The sequence below is a fragment of the Falco cherrug genome, chromosome 6 (genome assembly GCF_023634085.1).
Source record: "Falco cherrug isolate bFalChe1 chromosome 6, bFalChe1.pri, whole genome shotgun sequence".
Lineage (NCBI taxonomy): Eukaryota > Metazoa > Chordata > Aves > Falconiformes > Falconidae > Falco > Falco cherrug.
In genome coordinates this window covers 79,846,964-79,865,668 of record NC_073702.1, presented here as the reverse complement: position 1 = coordinate 79,865,668, position 18,705 = coordinate 79,846,964, and the positions used below count along the sequence as shown (strand labels likewise).

Here is an 18,705-nt window from a genome sequence, read left to right as displayed (position 1 = left end):
TTCTGAGGAAAGGCTGTATCTGTTTTGATTATTACTTAGACTTTGCCTTTCCATCTTTCTCATCTCTCTTAGATGGAGCAGATCTAAGTTCATTCAGTCTGTAAGTGGCCATCTCTTTAAAGGAAAAAAACCCAGCCAACCTGACCTTTCCCAAACCAAAGCAACCATTCCTGCAAATTGTCCACGATGCTTCCCTTGCCATGCTACCATTAATTTTCCTTCCTTTTTGGCAAGGGCGTTCACTGCAGAAGCTGAAAAAGTGGTGTAAAATATGTTTGGCAATTGTCCAATGGAAAGAGAAAGAGCAGTAGTCATAGGAAGAAGAATATGTTACAGATTTGAGCACGTGACACTTGAAAGCATGTTATTTTCAATAAAACCGGAGGCAACTGGGTTTAGGTTAAGATCTCTTATGGAGCTAGTACAATCTTATCTTTTTTTTTTTTTTTTTTAGGGAAAGAAACCTGGATGAGGAAATACTTGTTTCTGCTTAAGCAACTTTTTATTAATTGTGCTGATGTGTCTAAGAGGCTGTTTGACTTTACATAATAATACGTTTAATTGCTGAAATTGTCTAGTCTGTTTAGAAGCAATTTATCAGAATCCTACATTAGATATGTAAATGTGTTTGTAGTTATGCATCTCTTTCAATACTACATTTTCTGATGCAGAAAAGACTAAAACTTTTACAAGTGTCAGGTTAAGACAAAAGTTTTCTATTTGCTTTTTGTGAAAGCCTGCCAGCAGTAGTAAGAAACACTTTGATTCTCCTGTTTAAGTTGCTTGCCTTTATTTTAAGCAAAAGGGAGAAGTGAGAAACAGGCAGATACAACATAAGAAAGGAAGCAGAGAGGAGGTCTGAGTGGGAATGAAGATTCTTACTGCAGCTGATGCTCACGACTGCCACTTCCAGCAGCTTTGAGAAACCTCTGGGTTTCCTTCTGTTGCAGTCTGTTTACAACGTGTGACTGAGTGCTATTCCTGTCGTGGTTGATTTTGGAGATCCAGAAGGCAAGTGTCAGAGCTGTAATAGGAAACTTAGAGTGGTCCCCCTGTCAGTGTAAAACAGTCTCCCAAGTGGGATGAAGGGTGAAATACTTGATGGTTTTTGTGAGCCAGTGTCCACCATGCTTAGTTTGGACCAGTGTTTTCTGATCACGCCTCTTGCCTGATGTGTTGGCTTGATTCTTGAGAATTACTGTTAAGTACTTTAGCTGGACTGAGCTGTGTTTACTTTCTCATTCAGCAACTATTAGAAGTTTCTGACCTCACACAAGGTTTTTTCTTAAGTAGAGAAGAAACAAACTTTCCTGTCTCTTTGGTACCCAGATATCTGTCGAGGGGAATGTTCTCCCTGCACTGGTTGAAGTGAATATTTCTGTCAAAAACCAGTTCCAACAAACCACAGAAGTTTCAGAAAACTTGTTAATGACATGAACTAGTCCAATGACTCAGATTTCTGGGGGAAAGAATGTAGTTCTTATGTTTTAACTGATTTTAATGACCTACAATAAGCATGGAAGGTCTAGAAGCTCTTGTTTCAAATTCTATTTTATGCAAATGTAATTCCTCGTTCTGTATGTAAAATAAGTGCTGTAACTTGAGTAAAGAAAGTCTAATCTCCATGCTAAAAGCAATGACATTGTTTCTTTGGTTTGAGTTTTAACTGTGGCACTACTGACACAGCAGAATAGGAGGAGGACCGCTACCAAGTCAAGTTAAAGCAGGGATTTTTGAAAAGCTGAGAGCAGAAACACTCAGTGAAACATTCCTCCAATTTTATGTGGAAGTCTGAAAATCTTAATTTCTCCTACAGAAATACAGGTTAGTGCTCTTCTCTTGAGTTTTCTTAAAATTGAGAGGCTTCATTGCCTTGAGTAATTCCACCCTAAGATGTACTCTGGCTCAAGTGCTCTCCTTCTGCAGAGATCAGTATAAGTTTAAGGTGACTTTAATTACTCTAATGCGAGTGCTTCGTGTGATAATTGCATGCACAGCAGGCTTGTTCTCTGTGGGCAATTTGAAAGTTAACAGAAAAAAGAATATTTTTTATTTTTTTTTAGGCACCATAGGCTTTGGCATATAATACCTGAATGTTTTGTAGCGGTCTGGATGAATAGCCAGAAGTTCACAATAGAGAAGGTCTTAATTCTTTACTTTCCAGGACACATACAGGTCTGATTTATTGCTTCAGCGCTGGGCACTAGCGATGAAGCCATCTCGTACGCTCACAGTGTAAGAAACGAAGTTGGGCAAGGCCTTGCTGATCTGACACAGCGATCCTAGGGTTGGCATGGGCTTTGTTTAGCATCGGAGCAAGTGAGGGCTCCAACTGATGTGTGACGCTGTGGGTGTGTTGCGTTCAAAGCGTTGCAGGTCCCTGGGGTTTTGGCGGACAAGGGCAAGAAGTGCGGTGCCTCTTCTCTGATTCCAAGAAGCTGAAGGTTCTGTGGCTTATGGTGCATGTTGCAGGTGTCTAATCGGCTGTGGAGAGGCCTTTTATGTAGTCAGCAGCCTAGTTTTAAAAGTTTAGGTAGCAATGTAAATTGCCTCCCTTCCCTTAAAAGCTTGTTTGGTTAATACCGAGCAGAGGATTGCTTGCTGAATTTGCTACAGGTGTACGCTAGCTAGCTTTATCCCCTCTGAAGACAACAAGGCTTGTTTAAAACTCTACCCCTAATATTAAATAAAGGATATGTGAAGACATACATGATGTGTGTATGTTCCAGCATGAATGTGACCTGTCATACTGTAATGCCTTCAGTGTTTTCTAGCACTGCTAGTTTCAGTCCAATGAGAGCAGTGTCTTTTTAGGTTTATTGTCGGTGGATTTCAACAGCTTAACTTGATGTAGTCCTGCAGGAAGCATTTTGGGATTTGCTTTTTTGCTTATTGTATTAATTTCAGGCTACTAGATGTGATGAAAAATGATTTGACATAGATAGAATATTTGATTATTTTTATGGTTTGGAAGTATGTGGTTCTGTGTCTAGTTGGTACAGCATAGTCACAGCTAGCTTTGTTTTTCGAATTCTTAATGTTACAATCCTTACAACTTTCCACATTAGAACAGAAATCTGGTTTTTATCTGTGAGCAAGACCAGGGTGTTGCAGGAGCTTTAAAAATAAAGGGAGAAGTGGACACATGCCACTCTAAAGAAGAGGCATATGGCAGCCTGTGAACCTGTGCACTTTCTTTGGAAAATATTCTCATTTACCCAAGATTTATTGAACGCTTTTAATGTAAAATAAGCACTCTGGTTTCATACCGGGTTGCATGAGAGGTGTGTATGGTGTACTACAGTGGTGATAGTCCGGTGACTTTTCTGAGCCTGCTTATATCTGACACTGAGTTCTTTCTTAGTCTGTTGCATACTAAGACAACTACCAAGAGTGGCAAAAGAGGAATTGATTGAAATCTCACCTGAAAATGAAGTATTTCATTCTTTCTAGGTAGATGTAGTGTGTACGTGAGTTTTATAGATAACCGCTTCACGATGGAGACCATCGGCTAAACCTGGGATGTAAATGCTATGTTCAAATACGGGGCATTGTGTCTTTCAGGTGTCAGCGGAAACAATGGCGGATAGATTTGCCAGCCACTAGCGTGGTGATCACCTTTCATAATGAGGCAAGATCTGCTTTGCTACGAACTGTCGTCAGGTATACCCGAGACCTTGATTTTTCCCTAAAGACCATTTATTTGTGTCAGATAATGGCTTATGATAAGGAAGAAAAGTAACAATCTGTTATGATTTTTGGAAGAATTTGCAGAGGGAAAGATGAGTCTTAATCTCATTGATGCCTCCAGTTCTTACATTCTGAAATAGTGATGTTAAACAAAATTGCTCCCTTTAACTACAAATGCGTGAAAGTATGGAACTGATTACCAGATGATGTTTGAAGGTTGGCTGTAAAACTGGTTTCAAGAAAAAGTCAGGGAAGATGGGTTGTCAGGGGATATTTGACCTAAAGACATCTGCAAAACTTCTGTGTTGCAAGTTGTCTGAGGGACTGATTTTGGGAGGCTGGAATTTTGGACGGGGGGCAGAATTCTACATGTGCCTTTTCCAGAAGATGCTTTCTGGAAGAATAAGCCAATAGCTGTTGTTGAAGATGGCATCCTGTGCTAGATTCTACTGTGGCTTAACAAAGTAACTGCTTTTATGACATTATTATGGAAAATTAAGACTGCTTAGTATTGAACATTTTTTACTATCTGTTTCAGTGTCCTTAAAAAAAGCCCATCGCATCTTATTAAGGAAATCATACTGGTGGATGATTATAGTAATGATTGTAAGTACTTTTACAGGGTCCTAGCTTTATTTTGTTTCTACTGGTAAGACTTTCTGTAGATGCTAGCAGGTGACTTGTTTGAGGATGTGTCACGTGATTAGGAGTTTGCAGAGACTGATCCAAAACCAGGGCTTAATTCTTCCATATCTGTCACTGTGGAAGTGTGAAGGGTTCTGATAACTACTTCAGGTATATTTTATTAATTCCTGTTAGCTGAAGGAGCAGAGTGTATAGTTGAAAACAACCTTTGCATAGGATGTTGTCTGATGTAAAAATAAAGCCCATGGTGCTTGCATCAAATTTTTGTAGTACTGCTTTAAATGAATGCTGGTCTCAATCATTCTCTTCAAAAAAATTCTTACTGAATCTAAAATACGTCAAGGTTTTATAAGTGCAAGGGTATTATGACACAAACTTGAACAACTGAAATGGACCTCTGAGTAACATTTCTTAAAGGATGCTAATGTCCATACTTGCATTGCTAGTTTACAGCTAGTTTAAGAAAGGTTTAAGCCTTCATGTTGGTTAAAATGTGAGGTTTCTTATATGCAAAGAAAAGAGTTTATTTAATCCCTTTTTTTTTTTTTCTTATGCGGTGTAGAATCTGTCTGAAGTAAGCGAAGTGAATATCATTAAATAAAAATATTTCAAGGGCGTAAAATTAAAATGGCTTTAAATAACATGAGGGTAGTAATTTCTTAGCTGGTAACTTAGCTTCATAGTAGAAAATGTTTATGGTCATAAATAGTTAAATATAAGAGATATTCTTAAAAAAATTGATTACTTATCTCACCAGAAATAAAGTATTTGTTTGAAGGCAGCCTCTCTTAAGGTATACAGTGTTGCATGTCAAACTGGTTCTCATCACTTGATTTATTTATTAACTTATTTTTTAATTCTTTTTAAAGCTGAGGATGGTGCTCTCTTGGGAAAAATTGAAAAAGTGCGGGTTCTTCGAAATGATCGCCGAGAAGGTAGGCGTAATCTGGGGGAAGGAAGATAAAAATTCCACTGTTGCTGCCTTATCTGTTAACATTCATCAAGCCATTTGAAGGAACATTCTGCTATACGTTCTGTATTGGAGGGGGGATTTTCGCTTTATAAATCAATTTATTAGTGGAAGGAATAAAACCAAATGTACTTGTGCAAGTGAAAACAGTAACTGTGATTAATTCTGTATTGCTGTGTGCACAATTGCCCATTGCTGGCTTTCACAGTGAAAGCTGACTTGAGAAATTGCATTTTACCCTCAGCCTCTCTTTCTCTTACTGTACTGAATTGTTAGTTAAGCTGCTGCCATTGTGCGTAAGGTCTCACTGTAAACTGTATGAATGTTTGAAATGATCCAGCTTTTAAAAAATAGTGCCCCCCCTTTCTTCCCCCCCCCCCCCCCCCCATCCCTTACTAGGGATCATGTTAAGGATCTAGTTGATGGACAGCCAGCAAACAGTTTGTTTTGGCAGGCTTGAGAAGGTTTGAGCAGCCAGGCGGGCTGGTTATGCCAGTTTTGCTGAAGCCAGTGTGCCATGTAACAGACTTGTCTTACACTTTTGTGTTCTTCTTTGTTGCTTTGTAAATTACGGTCTCATATCACTGAGACCTTCAGTCAGCTGTTTCCTGGCTATGGATCTTAAAGTATTAGATATAGGCAACTGTTATTCTCCAGCTCTTTGAAATGGTAACTGAGAGTTGACAGTTGAAATAGTTGACTGAATTAGCAGATATGTACTTGTTTGTTTTTATAAGCACTGTATCTTCGAGGCTGCTAGTCTGGCCTGAGGAGCAGCTAGAATCATTAGATTGCCAGAAACTGGAAATGACATGCACAAAACCTGTGTTGTCCTGTAATTAAAGTTACTGCAAACTGACGGGTCCTTAGTATTTAAATATTTTTGTTTGGAATATACTTGTGAACAAAGGCTTGTTAGGAAAACAGGCCTTTTATAACTTGCTGTGGTTGCAGGGTTCTGAATAAGTTAATATCATTTTTCTCATCAGTACAGCACTTAAAGATGGAGATAATAATAATAATGGAAAAAAGAATGAATTAACACTATTTTTATTTTTTAGTAATTATATATACACTGATGCATATTTTTAAGTACAAATCTGTAAATGTAGTACAAAGTTAATATTTATATCTGAAAATGAAATACGATTTGACAAATCTTTTGCTATGTCAGAAAAGAACAACTATTTGCAGATGGAAGGCACAGTACTAGTTTACTTGGTATTTTTGTGAGACTAAGTTTATTACCCATGGGATCTACTGTACTGTTCATGAAATTTTGCCTAGGCATCCATATGTGCAATCAGGTGATAATTTTTTAAATTAAAATACTGTAAAATTTGATTGCTGGCTTGCTATGCTTGAGTTTGATACTCACTTTGCTTTTAATTTTCAAGTGTAGGCTGATGCTGTTATCTCAGACACATACAAATTAAAACAAAAACACCAGATTTGGTGGGAGACAATACAGAAAGAAAAATGAAAAAAGTAATTACTTGGCTTTGGTCTTGAGTGACAATGAAATCAATGAATTTTGAATAGTAGTAAAGAAAAGTAGGGAGGAAATTTGCAAAGGAATGGGTGGAAGCTTGCTATTTTTCTGTATTGAAGTATGTTATGGGATGTTCTGGGGTATGTATGTATATATAGCAAGGGACTTTGGGACTTTAAGGAATGGTGAGGTCGTTCAATGAACAAATATTAAAAAGGAAGGAGAGGAACACAGTGAGAGGATCTGTGTAATTGAGGTGTAGAGAAGAATCTTTTGGCTTTACCAGAAGTTTCTTCCTAAAGAAAAAAATTAAAATAAGATTAAAAGAAAAACCTACAAAATAAAAGAATTGCAAGAAACACAGGGGAAAGACAATTGAAGGGGGTTGGGGGAAGGCTCTCAGATGTGAATTAATGAAGCATGGTTATTTCTGGAAGAAGCTGATAGAAGAATGGACAGACTGTCGTGAGATCAGGAGTTGGCAAAAAGGTGGGAAGGATAAGTTAATGATGGTGCTTTCATCAAGCCCATTGTGAAACTATAGGAAAAGTGTGTTTTCAGGACTGGTCTTGAGTAACTTTATCAGTATATATAACACTTGCTGTAATGCAGATCCAGCTGTACTTGCATATCACTTTTTTAAAAAAAAGATGTTTTAATTCTTCAACTTAAATCAGATTGAAACCTGTAGACCAGAGTGCAGTAGGTTGGAAGCTTGCAGGCTGTTTGATATAAGGTCGTTTCACTGACTTGTTAACTAGCATCTCATTTTGCTAATGGAACTTGTGTGTTTGTCCTGTAGAGTAATTTAATTCATGGCTAACTTGGAATGCAACAGTTTCTCACTACTGTTGATTGTCTTCCTTGGTAAGTACTTAAAACTTTTTATCTTTACTTTTTCAGGCTTGATGCGCTCCCGTGTCAGAGGGGCAGATGCAGCACAAGCAAAAGTGCTGACCTTTCTGGATAGTCACTGTGAATGCAATGAGCACTGGCTGGAACCACTTTTGGAAAGAGTAGCTGAGGTTAGTAGAGAGTTCTAAAGTAATTTCCCAAAGGAGTAGCCTTTAAATTTTAAAGCCATCTGTTTTATACTACATTAATTTTATGCATTTTTCTAAGGAAGCTTTTTCTCTGAAATGAGATGGAGATGATCGGAGTGTTCTGTGATTAAAACATGCTTTTTGTTCATTTAATCTGAACACAACTACATAAAATCTGAATATTTATTATTATTTTTACAAGCAATTCAAATATATGCTTCTTTGGTTCTTTAGAGACATCCTCAGTAAGTGTTGAAAATCTTTAGGGCAAACTATCATTCTCCTCAACCAGTATCATATCAATGTAATTCAGTTTACCTGAGTATTTATGCCTCATTAAGATTCAGTGTGATAATAGGAGAGAGGTTAAGCTGTGAAACAAAATTCCTGCAGAAATTAGCAGGGACTATGGGCTCTCAGCTTCGATGAAAATGATGTTTAGTCTGTGTCCTGGAAAAGCAATTGAGAGGATTGAGAGTGAAAGTATAATATTTTCTCCAGGGGTTTGTTATACTTGTTAACTTGCTCTGGAGGAACTCGGTGGAATTGGAATGTGAATCAAGTGTGATCCCAAAAAGCACTGGGAAACACTCAAGACAGCAGGGTTTTTCATCTTTCTTAATTGCATTCCCTTTCGGTTAAACTCCCTTTTCTGGAAAGGCTTTCTTTTAAAATGCTTCTGGTCAAAATGGTTTTGTTAAGCTGCTCTGTCTTGTTAATGCCCAGTTCTTTGCTTATCCTCCCTATGCTTTTCTTTGCATCTCCTCCCAAAAGGGGGAGGGGGGCAGCGGTGGGAGTAAACCCCATATATTCAAAATGCCAGTGGAGAAGCTATCAACTCATGACTGATTTTTTTTCATTATTCTGTTTAGTTCTGTGATACCTTTTAGAATCGTAGAATCATTTTGGCTGGAAAGGACCTTTAAGATCATCAGGTCCAACTGTTAACCCAGTACTTCCAAGTCCATCACTAAACCATGTCCCTCAGCACCATGTCTACACATATTTTAAATACCCTCAGGGATGGGGACTCAACCACTTCCCTGGGCAGCCTGCTCCAATGCTTGACAAAGCTTTTGGTGAAGAAATTTTCCCGATACCCAACCTAAACCTCCCCCGGCGCAACGTGAGGCCGTTTCCTCTCGTCCTGTCGCTCGTTATCCGGGAGAAGAGACCGACCCCCGCTGCCTACGGCCCCTGTCAGGTGGCTGCGGAGAGCGATCAGGTCCCCCCTGAGCCCCCTCCTCTCCAGGCCAACCCCCCCAGGTCCCTCAGCCGCCCCTCACAAGGCTGGTGCCCCAGCCCCTGCCCCAGCCCCCTGCCCGGCTCTGGACACGCTCCAGCCCCTCCACGTCCCCCTGCAGTGGGGGGCCCAAAGCTGAACACAGAGGTCCAGGGGCGGCCTCACCGGTGCCCAGCGCAGGGGGACGGGCACTGCCCTGCTCCTGATGGCCACGCTGTGTCTGCTACAAGCCAGGATGCTGCTGGCCGCCTTGGCCACCTGGGCACACTGCTGGCTCCTGTTCAGATGTCCGTCAACCAGCACCCCCAGGCCCTTTCGCACCAGGCAGCTTCCCAGCCGCTCTGCCCCAGCCTGTAGCGCTGCCTGGGGTTGCTGTGGCCCAAGTGCAGGACCTGGCACTGAGCCTTGTTGAACCTCTCATACAGTTGGCCTCGGCCCATTGTATTTACTGTGTAGTCCAGAAATGCTGTAAATTGCCTAAGCGTATCGGCCATTAAAATCCCGTCCTGGAGTAGAAATAATTGTAATCAGTCTAAACCTGGACACTATTAATGTACCTAGAGCCTACAGAGCCTTTGAGCATGACTGACATAGCACTTCCTTCTGGTTTTTTTTTATGCCCGTTTAAAGTGTTGCAGGCTTAGAAGGATTGGCAGAATTTTTCTACAATGATTAACTAGGAGAATAACCTTGAAGACGTTAAGTATATCTCAAAAGGAAGTGGAGAATGCTTGTGGCTAAAGCATGAATAGATTCTGGGACATGGGAACTGCTTTCAGACCTTTTAGTGTAAATGGTTTGAAACATCTACCTATTCATGAAATTAGAAGAGAAATGGTAGCTTTGGTCAACAAAACTCTGCTTTTAGTAAGGCAGGTATTTTGCCATTTACAGTTTTTCTTGTCTATGACTTTTTTCAGGGCATACTCATTTAAATTTCTGAAACTGATACGGAATATGAACGTTACTTTTTAATCATAATGGAATGTAAACCTCTTACTAAATTGCTGACAATTTTGTGACGATCCAGCATCACATGCAGTGTATTTGGTGGGAGGAACTGGTGCATATTTTGCTTTGTGCAGCAGCTACTATTTAGCAGCTCATGAATTCGAAATGTGCTCCCCACAATTGTCACCGTGATACGCACTAATCGTGTGTGCCATTGAATAGTTTGCAGCTGTATGAATACAGTTTTCCATTCTTAAAAACTTGATGTACTGTTAAATAATTGATGTGTATTTCCAGTTTATTTTCATGTGGGAAGATTCCCAACCAACAGGCATGTGTATTCATAAAGTAGCTTCTAAGCTTTCTGCTTGTTCAAATAATTAAGGTATGGATAGTGTTTACATATAGTGTATGATAGTTCTTTGTTATTTTAAATCGATTGAGTTTGCTCACAGTGCACACAGTATGTTACTTGATGTTAATTGGCAGCATTTTCTTGATAGTCTCTGTGACAAGAAGCTGAATAGACGTGAACTCATTTCTGCTCTGGCCTCAAAGGTAACTTTTTCAGGTCAGGGCTATTATGCATTAATACAGTATTTTCTGATGTACTGTTACATCTATTCTGTATCTGCTGCAAAGCAGGGGGTCGGATTTTTTTTCCCCCTTTTTGTTCCAGAATTGCCCACCAGCATTTCATTCTGTCAGTTTTGGAGGATTAGTTGTGTGTGTTAGAATTTAAAAATTTATAGCTTCCAAGAAACATTCTGAATTGGATCAGTTCTACAATACTCTATCCCATGTGCTGTAACCAGTTTAGAAAGCTGTCTCTGACGTCTTGCTTGTGTTAGGAGCAGCTGAGACATCAAGCTCTCCTCTTCAATTGAAGGATGATCCATCCCACAGTTTTCTTCTTTGAGATGGTTTCTGGATTAGAGTATCTTTGTCTATTACTGTGCTGCTTTAGCATTCTTAGAGGGGTCTGACGCTGCTAGGGATTTTTCTTCAGCAATTTGAGCAAAGGCTTAAAGCAGAAGCAATGTACATAAAAGATGAATATTTTGGAGTACAGAACGCATACAGACACTAGTGTAACCTGGAGCTAGTGTGTCTTCTTCCCCTTTGCTCCCTCCTGGCTACCTAAGGCTCCCTTTTATGCCCTCTAGATTTTTTTTCTGTGTGCCTTTCGGGGAGATTGAAGGAGGAGACAGTGGAGATTAACCTTTTGATTTCCCCAAAATGTGAACATAGTAATAAGTATACACGGTCTTAAAGACTGATAACTACTAGCTATTTCATGAATACTTGTCTACTTGGCTTTTTCCATTTCAAATTTCTAATCACTTTGACATTCTATTCTTATAATACATCAGTTAGCAGAGAAAAATAAAAATTGAAAGTTTCTGGTGCAGAACTGAGCTAACCTGTTTTCTTAGCATAGCTGTAAATCTTACATCGCTTTTAGGAAGGTATTTTTAAACAAGGAAGATCTCTAAAAGGAAGAAAGAACTAAGATTAAGAAATGAGATACGGATTCCTTTTTCATATCTGTCTCAGATTTTTGTGACCTTGAACGAGTCAACTTTTGAGTGGCACAGTGCTAAAAGGAAAATATTTGTATTTTCTCTTCAGTGTGTCGTGAAGCTTAATCTTTGAAGTGTCTTGAGATTTGTTTTTTTTGGAGGGGGGGAGGCAATGTATGTAGAATCTTGAGGGTAATTTCTGATGGTTTAAGAGAATAATATATAATAGTCTAATTCTCTAGAGCATACATAACTTCCTTATGAAATATTAAGATGAAATAGTCTGCTTCAGATTTCCAGGCACTAGAGATTTGCAGTATTCACAAGCTATTTCTTTCCATTATCCTCACCAAAAAGCACATGGTTTTCCAATTGTGTGTTCCATTATAAGTTATGGTGTCAACCCTTCAGAAAGATTTCTGCTTAAATCACGCTATGGATAAAGTATCTATCGTGCTTTAGGGTAATTTAAAGGGAGCAGCTGCTTCGTAGTGTTTTTAAGTGGATGAACTCCCTGGACTTTGGAGACCCGCAAGTTCTTTTTGCAGCCTCTGCATCAACAACTTTGTAGTGCCCTGCAAAGCATCACTTTAAGAACATGAATCTCTTGTCTGCTTTGCTGCTGAGCAAATCTATAATTTCAAATCCTGGAAGGAGCAGCATCTTTCCAAGCCAACAAAGTGGGGGTTGTACATCAAACTGGATGCTCACAATCTGGGTATTTGTTTGTTGGAGAAACAGCTGTAAGTTGTTTAAATAACAAGTTAAGTGTAGCAAGTGGTTTTAGCGTGGTGTTGCACTGATACTGATAAAACTAATCAGGCCAGCAGTAAAATTTAGCCTGGGGAAAACCAAATGCGTAGAGATGGTGTGGTACCTGCTTACTCAGCACAGTGGAGAAAAGTTGAAGCCTGATTGAAGCTCTGACTAATGCAATACCTGATAGCTTGAGCAACTTTTACCACCAGGTTAACTGTGCTGTGTAGAAACATTAAGAGAATGCAAATTGTTGTCAGAAAAGTTGTTGAGAAGTGGACATAGATGTATAAACTGTCTCAGTTTCAGCTAAGGAAAGGTGGTTTCATTTTTGTATTTCATGCTTCTGGGTGTATTGTGAATAAGCAGATAAGCTGGATGTCTTCTGTCCCATCAGCCTTTAAATAAAGGAGTTCCCTAATTCTATCACTATTTATAGAATGCCTAAAATAAGGTCATGGGTGCACCTGAAGTGCTTTAATGTTTGCTATGAAGGTGCAGTAAATCACAATTCCAAGTGCAACACAGTTAGCAAGACTGTATGCTTGCTGCTGTAAGCATGGACTTGGCACGACAGCTACCAGAAACGGCAGCTAAAGATGTGACTGATGTGTGGTTGGTCTTTTCTTGTTTTGCTTTACACCAAGCTACTTGCTACATAGTAGCAGACCTGATTAGATGTTATATTACATCCCTCATAAAAGCAGGTATTTGGCCTGGGTGGTATAGCTGCAGTGATACTTAAAAGGAACGTAGAAGTCAGTGAGTCTTCAGTTTTTAGCTTAGTCTTCAGCTTGGATTCCCTTGGGTTCGCTTGGATTCTCCTTTTGGCTGAGACAGAAGTTAGTGGCCTTTTGCTCACTCAGGCAAAATGACCCTAGTAAATGCCAACTGTGTAATTAGGGCTTATTAAAATCAGGCTTATTAAAATCAGCACAGATTGAATAGTTACAATTCAGTAAATGAAAATGGGTGTTTAATGCCTTTATTGGACCAAGCAAAGCATTTGACTAAGAGTTGCTTTTAAGTCTCTTGTTATGAGCTCAAGCTATTCTTGTACTAGTTTGGTTCCAATTTGTTCTGTATAATACTAATTATCAAGGGGGGTGTATTGCTGAATCACTATATAGAATATATGTATTGTTGTTTGAAGGCATACTTATGAAATAAACATCTCCATTTTAAGGATTTAGGTTGATAAATTCTTTCTAAACGATGAGAACAGTTTGTCTGTAACAGTTACCAAGCTACCTCCTGTTCTTTCAAAATACATTTTTCTTATATTCACAGATTTGGTGATAAAATCTTCCGAAGTTATCTGTGCTCTCTGCATGGTGTTAAATTGTGGAACTCAAACTATTATTTTGAACTCAAGCAAAATGTTCCATCAAGCTACCATAGAAGTTACACTTCACTGTGTAAACGTAACTCCCCGCGCGCCCTGCCCCCCCCCTAAGCCATGGACATAAACTGGCTTAACAGTGATACTGCATTTCTAATATTAGATTAGTCTTTTTTTTTTTTTTTTTTGTTACTGATATCTTGTGATCCTACTGGCTGATGTGTGTGGGGTTGTTGGAAAGATTTATGGTTTTTTTCATAAACTATTTTGATAAAAACATCAGCTAAAGTAATTAAGATTGCTCAGAGCAGTATACGAGACTGTGGCTGGACAGAGGAATGTGGTATCTGTACCACTGGAATCCTGGCTGCTAGAGATTAATAGCATTCATTAGTTTGAAGTGGTGTTAGAATCTCTTTTCTATCTGATTGTGAAGCGTGATTCTTCTAGTGTGAAATGGGTTAGCATTAACCTAAGACTTTTCTGATTGCAGAAAGGCCTAAGTGTTCCTTAAAGGTTGAAATAAGACACTAGTACCCTTGTGTGGCTAGAGATTTGCCGTGGAAAATAGGAATTACCTGGATGCTTCTTTTCTTTGAGCTGGGTTTAAAAGTAAGGATGGAAGCGTTGTTTGCTCAACTGTCTTCAGAACTGCAAGTTTGCTGCCGCCTTCAAGAGCCAGTCAGAAGAGGGGGATTGCTTGAATATAAGTAGCCTAGAATAGAAAGAGGATTCCCAGCTGTATCATGTGGTTTTTTGCTTTCTGAAGCAGTGCTGAGCAATGCTGTTCACAGCACTGGCTGTTCAGAGCCACACGTTGGAGTAGGGGGAGAGCTGGGGGAGATGTGCTAATGAAATCCCTCTGAACTGTTCAACATCTCATCCTGCCTGAATCTTTATATATTGATCTCATTATTTCAATATTACTTTCTAATATTTATTCTAGGACAAGACCAGAGTTGTGTCTCCTATTATTGATGTAATTAATATGGACAACTTCCAGTACGTTGGGGCGTCAGCTGATTTAAAAGGCGGTATGTACCTGTACTGGAATACAGATTTTAAAAAACCAAAAGTATCAAGAATCAAAGCTCATAATCACTGCAATTGTGGAATTGGGCAGTTAACATACTGTTCTTCTTTCATTCTGGTTTTAAGTTCTGTAGGTCACTTGTTTCTTAGGCTTGGATTTGAATTGGCCTTATTGTCCTCTGCTTTAAAACAGTTAATCTTTATTATACTAATTCTTTTAAGTTTATGCTGCCTTTCACCAATATGCAAGACTCACTCCAATGTTTGTAGGATTGTGTAAATGTCAGAAGCGGCTTATGGCCAGAGCTTATGATTCTCTTTATAGATAAGACAGACTTTAATTGCTAGCTTAGAAGCCCATCAGCAATGCAGTGCCTATGAGTTTTTTTCAAGATGCTGGTTTGCTTAAAAAATTACACTACTTAATAAGCAGAAAGCTTTGGAATGTCTTTAAAAAATAAATGTTTTTGTTAGCCATGATCTGTAATTGTGACGAGTAACATGTGACCATGAAAAGTTGTTGTGTTTATACCTTTTCTGTTACAAAATTTGCTGTTAAATTGAGTTTAGAAGTACTACAGTCTCACTATATCTAGCTGGTGTAAACTGTTGGCAGCAAACAGCAAAAAGACTTGTGAAGCCCTCAATAAAAATAAAAATCCTCCCTTCTCCTTTACCAGAGGGGGAGGGCAACCACACACTAGAATTCTTACTCATTACGAATTTTTAAAACTTTCGCTGTTAGCAAGAATCTAACATTTAAAAGAGCTGTTCTCTGTGCCCCCTTCCCCCCCTTTTTTAATAGTTGTTCCTATAACCCTGGAAACTGAAATGTCTGCACAAACATATGAGCCATGATATAGAAATTACTCAGTGCTGTTCCCACAGTGTTCCAGCTTTTTCTGAATGGACTTTCTTGAGTGAGGAAGGAAAAAACAATTTCAAGTCTGTCTTTTCAGTTACTAGTCTTTAACTGGCCACCAAGCATTGTTCGGGTAAACTAAAATACAACATTATGCAAATATTGCTTTTATTTGCTTCAAGTTTGTCAGTGATCTGGAGGTGAGAGGTTCTATATCCTTTCAATTAATGTTTCGAAATAACACCTACAGGGCGTATATTCACAGTATGCTAATGTATGGTTCTGTGCTATTATCTGTGTGCCAGCTTTATTAAAACCTTAAGGCTTTTACCCAATCTGTTCATTATATCTCAAGTATGAAAATCCCCATACCATTATGTGGCTTTTATTGTTGTCTGCAGTAGGAGGAGAAATTCTTTCATTGAAACCCTTGATTGGTTCCTGCAGGGTTCATGCTCTTTAATTCTTCCCAAGTGAAGTGGGAAAAGATTGAGAGATCTTTTCGCTTATTACTGCTTTTCATGCTTCATCTTTGGAATTACGTTTCCCAATTTTTTATATTTTTTTTTACTTTTTAATGCTAATTTTCTCCCCCTGTGCACAATAGAAATAGGTATTTCTTTATTACTATCTTTGAAGTGCATGAAGCCTCTGTACTTCTGGATTGAGTGAGAAGCTGTCTTTTTTTAATAATAATAGGAATTTTGCACATACCAATGTTTAAAGCTATTTGGAGATCTGTTGAAACATGAATAATATATTTCTTCTCAGTTCCCAGAGGACAGATTACCATGTTAGAGGCACTACAGCATTTGGCATCACGGGACATTTTCACTGGGGCCAAGTCTAAACATGGAAACCAAAACTATGCTTTCAATGTTAGATACAATATCTGTGTGGCTGAGACAGCTGGGACAGCATTTGTGCTTGGTGTGTTTTGAAAGGATTTAGTAACCCAAGACAAGCAATTTAGCAAGGGCTACAAACTTTTTAAAGTGGACAGGGCTGAAACAATTCCCAAGTTTGGCCAATACTAAATCCAAGCACTTCAGGTTACAAATGGTGGGGTTTGGTTTTTTTTTTTTTTTGCGGGGGGGGGGTGGGGGGTGGGGGGTGCAGAAGTGCTTAAGGGGCCCTGACAAACACTTTAATTACTGGAATAAACTGTAGTTAACTGAGATCTAATAATTTAGAGTATGCCTATGATGCAGTTTACACTGCATAGAATTTCATATTGGATATGCACTTGTATTTAAAAATACTCCTTTTACAGAGTTACTGATATTATCTCACTGAGTGCAGATTTTTCCCAGAGTCAGTGAAAATGGAGATGGAAAACCAGTTTTTATGGGTAAACAATTTATGCACTTGTTCGTCTTTTGTAGCAGTGTGTTGCGTTCCAAAAGAGACCCCTTGTGTTCACTGCAGTGTATGTAACTCTATCGCTTCTGCCGGGGAACAGTAGGGCTTTTCAAGTTCTCCCAGATGCTAGTAATTTTGCTGGCTATGTGTGATGAAATGCGACTTTTTAACTGCATGGAAATATTGGAGCTCATTTTATTTTTCATGCTGGAGGCTTTGCAGTACTATAGATTGTAGCCATTTCACTGTGTTGCTACTTGGAGTTTGGGAGTAGTTAGACAGTCTTTCATTTTTACAGTGCAACACTTCATGAAATACTCAAACACGGAGAGAAAGAGTTGGCATGCATGCTGTAAAGACTGTTCAGGATAATTTCTGTAGTGGGTGTGTGAGATAAATAACTTGTGAGTTAAAACGAAAACTGTTTCGTTTTTAACTTTCTGCATCAATCATTACTACGCACATTTACGGATGTCCGTTTACCTTAGCTTTTTCCCCATTTCCCCACAAAGCAGTTGCTTTATCTTTATGCTGGAGGAAGAAAACTATTGACATCTGTGGACCAGAAGTCTGGAAATCATTCATTACATGACCTCATAGGATCTAAATGTGTTTGGCAGCAGGCAGGCTGTACAAGGAGGATTTGCTTAGGTGTACTGGGAGAGGGTTATGGACCTTGTGTAGTTTTTTTAATAGACGTTCATGCTCAAAAACTGTAATGAAAGTGTTTCCTGTAGGAAGTTTGTCTTAGCAGCTGTGTATCATTGCCTAAAGGCGGTAATTCAAATGATTGTCAGGTAGAAAACTGCTGTAGGTGACCTACTGGTCTTGTCTATTCTAGTGATCTTTATGTTCTTCTGTCTTTAATTCAAGAAAGGACCAGACCAGCTGTTGCTGTGTGTATGCACATTTATGTACATTATGTATATGGGAAGTAAGATGTTGGTGCTCTAGTGCTTGCCTTAAGTTTAAAAAGTGATGCACTTAGAAGCATGCAGTGGGAAAGCAGGAAGCTAAATGAATGTTAATAAAGTAAGTGGCAGCCTATTTTATTACAGCTAACCTGTTGTGACCTTTATGATAGCTCCTGTTGACAGAGTAGTGAGTGTACTGCATAAAGCCTGTGTAAACATAAATATGTGATTTTTTGATAAGAACTGAAATGCAATTGTACTGAAAGGACCGTTGGGAGCATTTGTAATGGCTGGAAGATCTTCATATAATGTTTTATTTAATGTAAGGATACAAGATGCTGGATTCATATAGAAGGCTTTTGCTTTGTCAGTTCTTGACTGGGTTTCCTGGAGTAATAGATGACAACAAAAGAAATAAAAGTTATTTTGTATTTCAGGGTTTTTTTTACCATCTTGTCAACTTCTTTACCTGTCATCTGGACTCCTACTTTGTTTTTTACCCAGAAGTTTGAACAAGTTTACATTTTTAATTTAAATTAGTTCCCAGTGATTTCAGTTACTACAAGTTGAATGATGATCACAGCCTTTTTTTAACATCCTACTCTAATATCTTCTTCTTGAAGGCTTTGATTGGAACCTGGTGTTCAAGTGGGATTACATGACACCAGAGCAAAGAAGAGCACGGCAAGGAAATCCAGTTGCTCCCATAAAGTATGTCTGTACCACCACTTCTCCCTTTAATAGATTGTAATTTGCAACTAAACAACTTAGAAATCATCTTTTCTGAGTCTGAAAGGGCATCTTTGCTATAGCTTTCATTAGAATTGAGATTTCATTTGTGTTTATGTAGCATATAGTGATCAGGACACATTATGAGACT

General features: G+C 38.8%; 1 protein-coding gene across 1 annotated transcript in view; it reads left to right on the top strand.

Moving 5' to 3' along the window:
- The window catches only part of GALNT2 (polypeptide N-acetylgalactosaminyltransferase 2), a 98,602-nt gene that overhangs the window by 60,087 nt on the left and 19,810 nt on the right, over nt 1-18,705 (top strand). Inside the window, exons 4-9 of the mRNA XM_055714029.1 lie at nt 3,565-3,663; nt 4,229-4,296; nt 5,205-5,270; nt 7,701-7,822; nt 14,602-14,689; nt 18,449-18,536. Of these exons, the coding sequence (XP_055570004.1) occupies nt 3,565-3,663; nt 4,229-4,296; nt 5,205-5,270; nt 7,701-7,822; nt 14,602-14,689; nt 18,449-18,536 (531 nt within the window). The remainder of the gene's footprint in view (nt 1-3,564; nt 3,664-4,228; nt 4,297-5,204; nt 5,271-7,700; nt 7,823-14,601; nt 14,690-18,448; nt 18,537-18,705) is intronic.